General features: G+C 32.4%; 1 protein-coding gene across 6 annotated transcripts in view; it reads left to right on the top strand.

Annotated features, from left to right (window-relative positions):
• The window catches only part of Faf1 (Fas associated factor 1), a 372,980-nt gene that overhangs the window by 126,505 nt on the left and 233,466 nt on the right, over positions 1 to 13,009 (top strand). For all 6 annotated transcript variants that reach the window (XM_087660189.1, XM_087660188.1, NM_130406.2 and 3 more), the window contains 1 exon segment: positions 1,988 to 2,093. In XM_087660189.1, coding sequence (XP_087516315.1) covers positions 1,988 to 2,093 — 106 coding nt within the window.

A 13,009-nucleotide genomic window follows, 5' to 3' on the forward strand; every position in this document is an offset into this window, starting at 1 on the left:
TTATCTTTTATTTTATAATCTGTTTTACCTGCTTCATGGTACATTGCATTCTCCAAAATTACTCATTTACCTGATCTTTGTCCCATTGGACAGAAATACAAGTTTCATGAGAACAAGGACCATGTATGTTTTCCTTATTTCTCTAGTGGCTAGAATAATGTTTGGACTGTAGATCGGTATACAACTTAACTGTGTCCAAGTTTGTCACTCCAAGTATATCTTCTGAGTGTTCAATGTTAAGATCCTGTTTATCCGTCAAATCTCAACTTGTTGTGTGTCTTCTTTGGTTATTGTTACTTTTTTTTCTTCATGGACTTTTTTTTATCCCATGACCTAGGACAGAGTTAATTACTTTTCTCAGTTTTTCTTGGAGAATTTAAGTTCTTCTGACAGGGACATATTTGTATCCATATTAGACTATGTTTTTCTGAGAACTGTGTATTTTAATTTAGATTGAATTTTTGAAAGGCATTGTCCTAATGTTGTCTTAAAAATAAATAAGAAAGTATATAAGTAAGTAAATAGGGCTGGAGAGATGGCTCAGCAGTTAAGAGCACTGACTGCTCTTCCAAAGGTCCTGAGTTCAGTTCCCAGCAACCACATGGTGGCTCACAACCATCTGTAATGGGATCTGATGCCCTCTTCTGGTGTGTCTGAAGACAGCTACAGTGTACTCATACAGAAAAAAAATTTTAAAAAAGAGAAATATTTAAAAAACAAGTATATAAACATGCATATGTACATACATAAATACATACATACATACATACATACATACATACATGCATGCATGCATATATGCATGCATACTTACTTTAACCAGAGTGATATTTTTCTAGAAGTGAACCTTGTTTGAAAGTTAGAGATGAATATGACTCTTAGCTCATGGAAATTCACGATTTATTTACTTACTAAGCGAATATCTGCAGTGATCCAGGTATTTCAACAACAAATGTCCCTCCTGCAAGAAACTTGTATTTTAGTTGGATAATTTTTTAATTCATTAATAATACTTTATGATATATATTAGTGTTTTGGTTTTTTTGGTATTTTTTCATCTATTACTAACCTGCAAACTCTTTGTGAGACAATAGGTTGGACAGGTTAAATGCCTAATTCTAATCTTTATTGTGTGTTCCAGAATGGCAAAAGAACCAAGTAGGTCAGAGCTATAACACATTCAAAATATTTCTGAGGCTAAAGCAATGACAAAACTATACTCAAGACAGGCAATATAGGTAATTTTAACATAATAATAGGTTTTTATTAAATTATTTATGAAGATCATACTTCTCAATATTGATATAAAATAAAATCGTGACTATATTTCTTAGTTTATGTGACTGATTATATATAATTTTTGTTACATTTCTGTAACATTTGGGAGCTGCAGGACTTTAAGCGTCTTGCTTTGAACCCCTCAGTTTCTAAAATGCGTGTACTGCTGAGTACTGAGTGAAGGAGTCTTTTGAAAGAATTTTGGTGTAGCAGTTACAATTTGGTAAATTTCAGTATCTTGAATTTTTACCGAAAACATATTTCTATTTTTATACATCATTTGTAAGTATAAACAATAGTTTTTTGGTTCTTTTCTAGACAGCTGTTTTATTAGAATCATATTAGTCTTTCAGTAGTACATTTGAATAAAATTTTCATAGATATTTAATATCATTTGACAATGAAAGACCATTGATTTTCTTGGAGAATTAAGTAAATAGACAATAGTGTTTGTAGAAAATGTGTATGTATTTCAAGAATTTACAATAGAAGTTTTAAAACACCTTGGTAGAGAAGGAGTTAACAGGTTAGCTCCCCTTGGTTTTTCTCAGCATGCTCTCTTGCCTTTAGGAGCTGAAAAGATGATAACACTGGGCCCGGACATGCCTGTGTAGAGGTTAGGGTACTCCTGGGGTTTTTGCTGCTAGCTGTGAAGCAAGCTAGAACTTGTTCATCTCTGAGTTCCTTGTTTTTCTTTCAACCCTTTCAGTGCCCTGCAGGAATCATTAAATCAAAACTTCATGCTGATCATCACCCACCGAGAGGTCCAGCGGGAGTACAACCTGAACTTCTCAGGAAGCAGTACCGTTCAAGAGGTGAGTTATGTCTCACAGCTAAGGAATAAAGGTAGCTCATTATAGCTAATGTTGACCCTGTTAAAGAGGGTCTGTTCTGGTAGAAACTCTCTTTATGTTTCATTATTAGGTTTTTAATTTTAATTAACTGGAGAGTCAATGATTACAGTAGATACACTAAATGACTTGACCTAGAAATACAAATGTTGTAAGTGGGAGCTCTTGATAATTCTTAAAATACTCTGTTTAAAATCCTACTTATGAAGAATCCATTATTATACAAAATATTTCATGACTTTATAGTATTATTCAAAATATTAATTTGGAAATTGTTGACAACATTCATTGTGGAGTATGGTTCTGTTTTATTTGAAAGGTCACTCTCAAATGTGTCCTGTATTTATACATGTATGCCGCTTTAAACAGGAATTTGAAGAGGCTTTTCTTAAGTAGATCAATCTTACTAGCTTTGGGCAGTATTCATAAGATGTTTGAGACTGTCACTTAGCTTAGACTATCTGGAAAGAGTCTGTTAATACTGTCTGTATTTTCTTCAGTGTGACCAAAGAGGACCACTGTTTCTAAAAAAGTACTTCTCCTATGAGAGAAAAGATGCTGTCTTAGAATGCTTTTGGCCCCACCCATCTAAAGGCCAACAATTCTCTCCTTAGGGAATGAGGAATATTAGAGGCTTTGACAGGACTTCCATGCTTAGAAACATTAAAATAGTTACTATTTCATATTAACTTTTGTAATTTATAAAACTTACATCTTTCTTTTCTTTTTTTTAACTACTAAATTATAACAGACTAGATCATGCTAAATCTTGGACTGCTACGTAAAAAAAATCTATGATCATATTGTTTAAAATAATTAGTAACATCTTGAAAGAATAAGTAATTTTTTAGAATTATACAAAATGTTTTGGTAATGGCTAGACTATTTGTAATATTTTACGTGTTTGGTAAGTGAATTTTATTTTTGAATTTGTCACAAAGAGCTTTTTTGCTAAGTTTATCTTCTCCATTGGTAACTTGAATAGTTGTTATAACTAAGCACTAACATCTGCCCTTTTATCTGACTTTTTAATTTATCTTTATTTTATTATTCGAATTTTCTGGAATTTTATGCTTTTACATTGTCATTTCATTTTTAATTAGAATTTTTAATCTTGAAAAGTCATTTTTATCTAAAATTTTAATATGATTTATCATAGGATCTTTGAAAATAAAATATAAATTTTATATATGAACATTTAATTAAATAAAACAATTTAGCTTCACAGTAACTCCAGTTAAACAATAAAGCAAGACAATAAGATAAATTTTATTCTGTTGCTTGATTTATTTTTTATTCGAAGAGGAATAAAATTCATGATGGATAAATACAGAAATCTCTGTCTTCTGGTAGAAATTGTTATAGATAAACTTTGTGTGCAGTTTCTCTTTCCCAAACCCGTCTTTTGCATTGCTAGTTTAACTGACTTGAGTGTGTTTCCACTTTCTCCCACAAGAGGGCAGAAAGGACTATTAAGCTGATAGCCTAAAAATGCCACTCAGTGTTTTCAAATTAGCTTCTCTTATATTAACAAAAAGGAGCATAATGGCCAAGTTATTGTTTGATTTACAGATAATTGGCATATTGCAGCGAGGAGACTTAATTTCACCCTTTTAAATTAAACAGGGAGATTTAAAAAGACATAAAATATTCATTAATGTTCGGTGATTATAAAGTAGTGGCATATATTTATTTTGCCTTTATTACTGTTTCGATGGGAAAATACTGCAAATATTTCCGAAATCGAGTTGGCCATACTGACAAGTTGAAATGTGTAAGCAATGTTAATGCAATCTGCTCACACCTGATATCCTATGCAGAATGATTCAAAATGACTACATCAATTATTAAAAGAAATATTTAAAATTCTGTAAATGTGCCATTGAGTGCCACAGTTGGCAGAAACTGTTCTCTGGTATATTATTTAGATTATCAAATATATTTTAAGTGTCAAGGACTTCAAAACATTGAAGTCCTTTTCTTACCATGTTCTAAATATCTTTTAAAAATTGTGTCAGAAGCATTTTTTAATGACAGATATTCTTATGTATTTCTTGGTAATAGCTTTTCTTTTTTAATTTTAAAAATTAATTTAAAATAATATTTCTAAATTCTGTTTATTAAGAAAAAATACTGTGTCTGGTGAAAATTGCTGTACTGCGAGTAGACAGTTCCACTGGGCTGCTTTATTTATTTTGGTAACTTTGAGGAAGACTGTGGAGCCACTGGCTGAGAACAGTCCCCTGGCTTTTCCTTGGACCTGTGGGATCCTGTGCTGAGGCTGGTTTCAGGAAGGAGAGGTGCTCCTGTCCACAGCCTGGCAACTCACGGTGCCTTTTTTTTTGCTAAGCTACTGTAAGTCAATTTAATTGAACTAAGAAAAAAGTATAATCTTGAAACAATTTGTACTCCTATGTTAATACTAGTATTTTTGTTTTTAATCTGGAAGCTTATTGATGTTCTAGATTCTAAATTGTAAATTAATCTGTCATCAGTTTCAGCAATATTCTTTCAATAGTAAACCCCAAAATAAATCGTGACTACTAATACATATATACTATATACACACACATACAGTTTAAAGGAGTAGATTTAAAAAATATCTCATCATTTACCAATAGAGTTAATTATTTTCATTTTCTAGGTAAAAACATTCTTAATGTTTTGAAAGTTTTGGATTTTTTTTTTTTTTTTTTTTTTGGTTCTTTTTTTTCAGAGCTGGGGACTGAACCCAGGGCCTTGCGCTTCCTAGGCAAGCGCTCTACCACTGAGCTAAGTCCCCAGCCCCACGTTTTGGATTTTTAAAAGAAAGCTTTTACAATATTTTTTACTCAGAAGACCATTAAATGAGTACCTGAAATGGGCACTGCTTGTAACTATTAATTGAACAAAATAAGTCTTTGAAAATTGTGGTTTAGAGACCAGGCTAAGAATCAGTTAGAATTTCAAATATATTTTTAAGTAGCACGTGGTCAAGCAAATTGGTGGCGATAGCTGATGGTGATAACTTGTAGTGTTGGCTCATTCTGTCTCTGAGCTGTTGCTCTACAATATGTGACTGTTTGCCTTGGGTGCCAGGTGAAGGGGTTTTGGTTTTGATTTCGTTCTCGTTTTAAGTTCTTTACAGATTTTTCAACTTTACCTATTCTATGTGAGGACAAGGCAGTAACCACTAGGGATGGTTAGAATGGAGATAGTTGCAAGTAGTTATAAGAAGTAAAATCTTTATTCTTTCAGAATAGCACTATACCTCAGAAAATTATCAAGTAATATTGTAATAACGCTGTGATAGTCCCAATTTTCTACCAATTTGCACTCTAAATTAATATTAATCACACTTTAAAATACTGAAATTCCTTCAAAATTTAAACAAGCCTATCTTATTTCAATCAGTTTTCTACTCTTGAGAATTCAAGGGTTTAAACAATTAATTGTAAAGATCTAATAATTTAAAAAACTGTGGTTTCAAATGCACTTGGGGTGGGCTAACACAAGGGAAGAAAGGCTGATTTGCCTCTGCAAATCCTTAGCCCAGGTGTGGAAAAGGATATATAGTCCCTGAAATCAAGCCAACTTTTCTTGGAAACTGATTCTTTGTTGTCTGCCTTATTATTGCAATAGCTTCTGTTAGGCAAATTTCCACTTTTTTGAAGATGTCATATAAACTTAAGAAACATACACCTGATCTGAAAAACAGAGATAAGAAATCTTAAGTATTTTTAGTGCAGAATCATGGAGTATTGCTTATCTATTACAGTGAGAAGTGTGATGAATAGCTATTGGAATTATTTAAATCCCCTTCTAAGTTTCATTTTACCCTAGAATTCTCACTATTCTTATTAATGTTGATTTAGCTCTTAATGGGAATGAATGGGGAAAATTGACAGCCTATGAAGCCGTATCTTACAGGGAGCAAGTAGCACATTTCACTGCTAGTACCATGTTATACAAACTAATGATTAAGTGGGAAGCCAATTGTGGTAGAATTGGTATCTAGAGTAATCTAAGTAAATCATACCAATTCTTAAAAATAATTGTGAAATCAGGATGTTAATTTTGATTCTGAAATTTAAGCCGTGTGCTATTTTGTGTGTGCGTGTGTGTGTGTGTGTGCGTGTGTGTGTGCGTGTGCGTGTGCGTGTGTGTGTGTGTGTGTGTGTGTGTGTGTGTGTGTGTGTGTGTGTTTGGTCTTTTCTTGGTGCTTTCTCATCTTGACTAATGTGTGCTTTGGACTGTAAGTTAAGGCTGGTGGCCAGTAACTGTTTTGAAATTAGTAGTTCTTCACAAATTATATTAGCAAGCACTTTTCTATTAGTAAATAGATTATAACTTCTTAACTGTTGTGTCCTTTCTTTAAATGTTCCTTTTCTGGGGGCGGGGGTGTTTGTTTTCCAGTGTGGGGTAGGGAGCTACTGGCAAAGAATTGAAGAAAGAGTGAGGTCGCTGAGAATGTTCATATGCAAGAGGGTAAATTAGGTTGTGTGCTTATTACTTGGTTTGTTCTTACAGCAAGATAAACGGCATATATTAGCTCAATTAGAATGAGCAGTGTTAATTAGTATATATCATTTTTTAAAATCTTAAAATACAAAAATGACGTCTTAGGAAGAGTGTAAGATAATTTTAATAACCAGGCATGAATTCAAGCCATTTTTCACCTTTCTGAAAAAGGAGACAATGAGACACATATATTATTGATTTCAAGTTGCATTTTAAAGCAGGTTTGTTGACTCATACTGCTTCAAATGACCAAATAGTGATTATCTTACTGAGATCTGTGTTTTTGTTGTATCCCTTAGGAAATAAATTTAATTGATTTTTTTTTATGGTATAACTATTTGGAAATGATAATATTTTTCTTCATCTAGAAATATTTTAGAATAATTTGGACATTATTTAAAAAAACAAATATTTTTCGTCTGTATCACAAATAAAAACATAATTTTCTTAAAAATTAAGGGCAATGCTTTAGCTCTTTATTACTTAAGCTACTTGTATCTTACTTAGCATCTTAGCTTATCATATTTATAATCTGTGGTTTGTGTGTTGATAGTTTTAAAATGCCTGAGTTGAGAGAAAGTACATTCAGTTATCAGAAACCAATAAACATAAGACATTTTTTATATGCAAGAAAAGGCAGAGAGTAAATAATTGCACTGGTGACCAATACTGTAATAATCCTGTTTTACAATATGCACTTGACAGGTTGTAATAGTGCTAATTGAAGAGACTAATTCACACTTGCTTCATTCTATTCAAAGGCAAAATCAGCAGCTTGTTTTGCTTTTGACCAGATGGTCCTCATGAACACCTACTGTGCACTTTAAGTGCTTTACTAGAATTACAAAGGCTGGGGGCTGCGTTCGACTCCAAATGATTTGAGAAGGGGGGGACCTCTGTGCTCAATGGATTTAGTGCAAGTAAATTAATTCTAGTGGACCCATTACACACAGAGCCCCCTTTTCAAAGCTCTGAGCCTCCTCGCCTGCTCTGTAGCAATGAGAAAGAGAAAGAGAAAGGCAGATTACTGCAAACAGAAATAAAAAAAAGGGTATGAAAGGGAGAAAAGAGGCCTTGAAGCCTTTCATATCATTTGAGTTTTTCAAGTGCGTTATTTTTGGGGAGGGTGGATGTATGAAAAGCCAATTGGAGTTTTTTTTGTTTTAAAGTGCGCTATTTAAGCACCATGAATATAAGCGCAAGAGCAACAGTTGACTGAGTTTACTGTGGTGAAGCTTTGTGTCCGAGGATGAATCAAATTCATTATACTCAACTCTTTGTGTTTTAACATGAATGTAGGGTTAGTTTCACAAGACTGTGTCTGTTTAGGATAATTATAATTTAATATTTTCCTTTCATAAAGTTATCACTGTAGATGTCTAAAATTTTAATCAAAGCAGATTTTGTACATTGACTTTGAAGCACCCTGACAGTTTAAAATTCAAAGGAAAGCTTTTTTAGTTTTCAAAAGAAAAGAGAGGCTCATTCTAATGGCACTGAAGCAGAGATTATTATAACTAATTAGAAGTCACACATCTGTTAGCTTTTGGTTTGTAATTTATTTATGTATTTGTGAGTAAAACATATACTTGAAAAATAAATTGCCATTATAGTGAACTGAATTGATAAAATGGTCTTAAAAAGGGACTATTTATTTAATTTTTTAAAATAAATTTCTAGGGTTCTATAAAATATATAATGTATGAATCGATATCACAATTAATTCACCTTAAGCTGAACTATATTTTCAAAACAAAAAAATATATCCACAGTTAGTATAATTCTGGTTAATAAGAAGTCAATAAAATATTAAGAAATGCAGTTTTTTATATTTATAGTTATTCCTTAAATTTAAAGCTGTCTGTCTACAATACTGTAATTTTAAATGCTATCAGTTTTCTTAGACAAAATATGTAGCTAATATATAAATGATCACATTTAAAAAATGTGTCCTTTGTTTTTTTTTTTTTTTTCTTTCGATGAGATAACCTCATAAACAACTCTAAATTTAATTTTCATGGTATATTTTAATGGTTATCTTTGTTAACCCATGTTACTGACATTCTTACTTGAACTCTTTCTAATAATAGCTATTAATTAGATAACAAAATCATATTAGGAGTATAATTATAAATGTTTCATGGTCTTTGTAAGTTTGTAATGCTTTCATAATGCATGGTATTTATATTAGAGTAGACATAATATACTGGTAAGTATGCTTTTTATGTTTGCATTTTAATTATATGCTTAGAAAATAAAATACAAAAATGTTAAACTGTATACAGAAATTTTTATTTTTCAGATCCACAAAAATTTTTATTTTCAGACTTTTATCTGAAGAATACTTTATTACTTGAAATAAACTATTGCTGTGATCATTTCTTTGGAATTTTGTATTAAAATTATATTTGTAGGATGGAGCAAGATAAAAGGAAATTCCTTCAAACCTTCCACCAACAAACATCCAGTGAAATTTGTAAACAATAAGGTGTTAATGAATTGGTATCCTTGGGGAGAAAATATTTCAAGAAAAAAATAGATTAGGGAAAGAGGGAACAAAATTAAATAAAGGAAACGTTACTGCATTTTTGTTTTAATTGTAGAGAGTGAAGAACTGGTGTTAGAACCAGAACCTCAATTAGTAGAAGTTGTTTGATCATGACCATGTAGTCATTTGCTTAGCTGGAGCCTGTTCTCTGACTTAACAGAGATAGTGCTTGGATAAATAAATAAACGAATAATGTATTTCAGTATTAAACTATTACCCCTAGGTTCCTAAATGTCACATACATGATTACTAGGGTTGGGAAAGGCTGTGAATTTCATCATGGCCCTTTGTAACACCACATTATCTTTTAACATTTAAGTATCCTCCAGCCCTGCAGTAAGTAATATCCTATTCCTTAGTCTTCCTTTTGCCAAAACAAAGAAACAAATAAACAACAAGCAAGGATTGAAGGATGGGTAAATAAATGTAAAATGTTCATAAACATAGTGGACTAAGACTAGATAAATTAAGGTAATTCTACTTGTAGCAAATCCTTTTCATATTTATCATTATAAGCCAAAAATTTATTTGGATACAACCTCCTGAAACATCAGGCTATGATAGTTTTCTTTTATTTAATATAACAACACTGTGTAGTCGAAGAATTATTTTTTTGAAACATTATCCTTCTGATGAATATACTTTGAAAAAAATTCTGTTACTTAGTTTGGAGTTTTATTACCCTCAATATAACCAGCCTCCTTTTTTTTTTTTTTTGTTTTGTTTTGTTTAAAAGAAAAAGAAATAAAAGACTTTAAAAGCTCACAGCAAACAGTGTATAAATGACAAATGTATTCCTTGCTTTGTGGTCATTGCGTGACCAGGCAGTAGAGCACTGGATTGTTCTGAGGTTTTACAGCTGCAAGGCAAAAGCATCTGTTCATTGCAAAGCCGTCATTGTTTAATTTTGACACTGACTTTTCCATGCATCTTGTACCAAGCACTGGATTAGATGCCACTAGGATGAAATTTGTTTTAAGTTGCTCCTGAAGTGCAGCTGTCCCTGTATGTGGCCTTGTAGCTTAACCAAAATAGGCAGATGTAGGATCAATCAGAATCTTTGTACAAGGTCACTTGACAAGGCTAGAGAACCTCCGGAGTAGGAATGGGAATGATATTATTTATTGTGAATAACTGTAAAACCACTTCTAATGCTCATTTAGTGAATATACAAGTATCCTGACTCTATTTAAGGGCAATACAACCTTTATTAAATATTTAACTGTTAAAAGTGCATTATAATGGTTAAGTCATATATAGTACTCTGTATATATTAGCTATTTTTTCACAATAATTTGCAGGAGAAAAAGTTCAGTCTATTGGTCTCTAAAGTAGTAATTGACTGAAAATAAAACTCATTCTAAAATCACTCAGCTAAATTTTTGAAAAGAGGACATTTTTATAGAATGATAATTTTTCTTTAATGTTTCAAGTGAATGAAAAATGAAAGAGCGCTCCACTTCCCAAGTTTCCTGGGACTGTGTGAATTTCTACCCAGCTGGTCCAGATTGATTGATACAGGGCCAAACATTTGTCTGCCTACATTTCAAAGTCTATAATTTGCTAATGAATTGTGGTAATAATCTTTCATCATACATGAAAGATTTAGCCAAACAATTTGCTAAGTATGTATTTTGATCATAAGATTTTTGGACATACACCAAGCTTTACATCTCTTTTACAGCTGATGCATGGGGGTGGAAGAAGGGCAATTGGAAAAATAATATTGAACATTGGACATTGATGGGAAGGGATGAAGGAAACAAGGGAAGAAGTACCTGGAAAAGAATACTGCTGCAAGTCCTGTGGATGACAGAGGATAACAAATTATATTTGGACCAACAAGACATAATTGAATTTTAAAAAATGCCAGCACACTTTTATCCTGCAGTGTCCAAAAGTATTGTATCCAGAGTAGTTTAAAACAAGTATATTCTCACTGTATTTTGACTACAGCTATTCCATGCATTTGTTATGAATAATTTCATAGTAACTTTGTATAAAAATGTCAAATGTCCATACATCTTGAATTATTGATGGCATAACACTTAAAGGAATCGTAAGGGTAAATTTAAGAAGATGTGGACTGGGGTTGGGGATTTAGCTCAGTGGTAGAGCGCTTAAGGCCCTGGGTTCGGTCCTCAGCTCTGGGGGGAAAGAAAAAGAAGATGTGGACTGACTAACTCCAGAAGAAGCTTCTGACATGGCTACAGGAATGCAGGGAATATTTCTCCCTCTAGAACAAACACCATATGAAGGACTTAGCTTTCTGGGAGAATAATGTGACATTAGGTAACTTTTGCTTGTGGAAATGCAGTTCATACTTAAGCCTTTGGTAGATAGTCATAAAATGCACTACAGAAGAAGTCCTGGATTGCCTTAGGAGGCAAAAAGGTCCTGACAGATAAGTCTCTTATTCACATAAAATTTCATATTGTTATTATCAAAAGCACTTAAAAGTTATATGCCTGCATTTACATGATGAAAATGAAATGGAACAAAGTGTAAAGTGCATTTGCAAAATGAATGCATACATATCGTAACTCAAAGCAAATATTGGTTTCCTTTTAGTTGTCTTTGATGATACACAGCCTTTATTGCCCAAATGTATTTTGGATTTCTAGGAACTGGTTTTGGAGTTTATGATCCTTGCTTTTATTTTTTTACTTTTTAGTCACTTCACTTATGGCCTTGTTCTCTAAGGAGTCAAATTGATTTGTTGAAAGTCCCAGAAGTAATTTGATCCATTATTGTGAGCCAGGTAGTTATTCAATCTTGGTAGTTAATTTTGTAGTATTCAGGTTAGATATCTCTTTTCTGAGTGTACTCTTTGTGAAGATGTATCAGGTATACCTCATTCATTTGCGATTACTTCATATTTACTTATTTCTCTTGTTAGACTATATGTGTTTTAAAATAGGAAAAGTGTAAAATGTTTATCTGTTAATCTCATGGCCTCCTAAGAAAATCGTCATAGAATAGGTAAATTTAATGAATAGCTAAATTAGAAAAGAAAAATCTGTAAAGCATTAAGATTATGTCTACCAGAGGCATTTGCAAAAGTAATTACGCCAGTTCTTTTTAGCACTTTAAGCTTTCTAGATATTACTTTGAAATAAGCATGCTTTCAAAACATTTAAAATTTATATTTGTACATATTTGTTTCCTATCTCTATACTATTATACTTTGTACTCATGGTCTGTCTTGTTGGGCCCATTTCTTACCCTTTCACTACTGTTTTTCCTTCTCTCAAATGGTTCCCCAGTTTTCATGGCACTTGTGTTCTATTAACTGCTCATGTTTCACCTCCCCCTAGACCTCTTCCTTTCTAACTTTTCCTAGTCCCATTTATATCTTCATATCCTCCTCTCTCTCATAAGTAGATACATATATGTTTATTCAAATATATATATTTAAACCTGGATTTCTCATATGCAATATTTGTCTTTCTGAGTCTGACTTTTATTGATTAACATAATAATTCCAAGTTTCTTCTATTTTTCTTCATATGTCATTATTTCCTTCTTCTTTAAAGCTGAATAAAAGTCTATTATTTTTATGTACCTCTTTATTCATTCATACTGTCCATATGCTGATGGACAACTAGGCTATTGTCATAGCTTATGAATAGTGCAGCAGTAAATATGGGTGCTCGAGGGCCCTGTGGTGTGTGGCTTAGAGTACTTCATCTATGTGTTCAGGAGAGATGTGCCTGGATCAGTAGAGATATTCTTGTTTTGCTTCTTTGATGAGCCTCCATACTGACTTCTATGGTGACTGCATAAGTTTACATTCCCATAAGCACTCTGAACTGAACTACTGTTCTCGCCG

Source organism: Rattus norvegicus, chromosome 5 (genome assembly GCF_021556685.1).
Source record: "Rattus norvegicus strain SHRSP/BbbUtx chromosome 5, alternate assembly SHRSP_T2T, whole genome shotgun sequence".
Classification (NCBI taxonomy): Eukaryota; Metazoa; Chordata; class Mammalia; order Rodentia; family Muridae; genus Rattus; species Rattus norvegicus.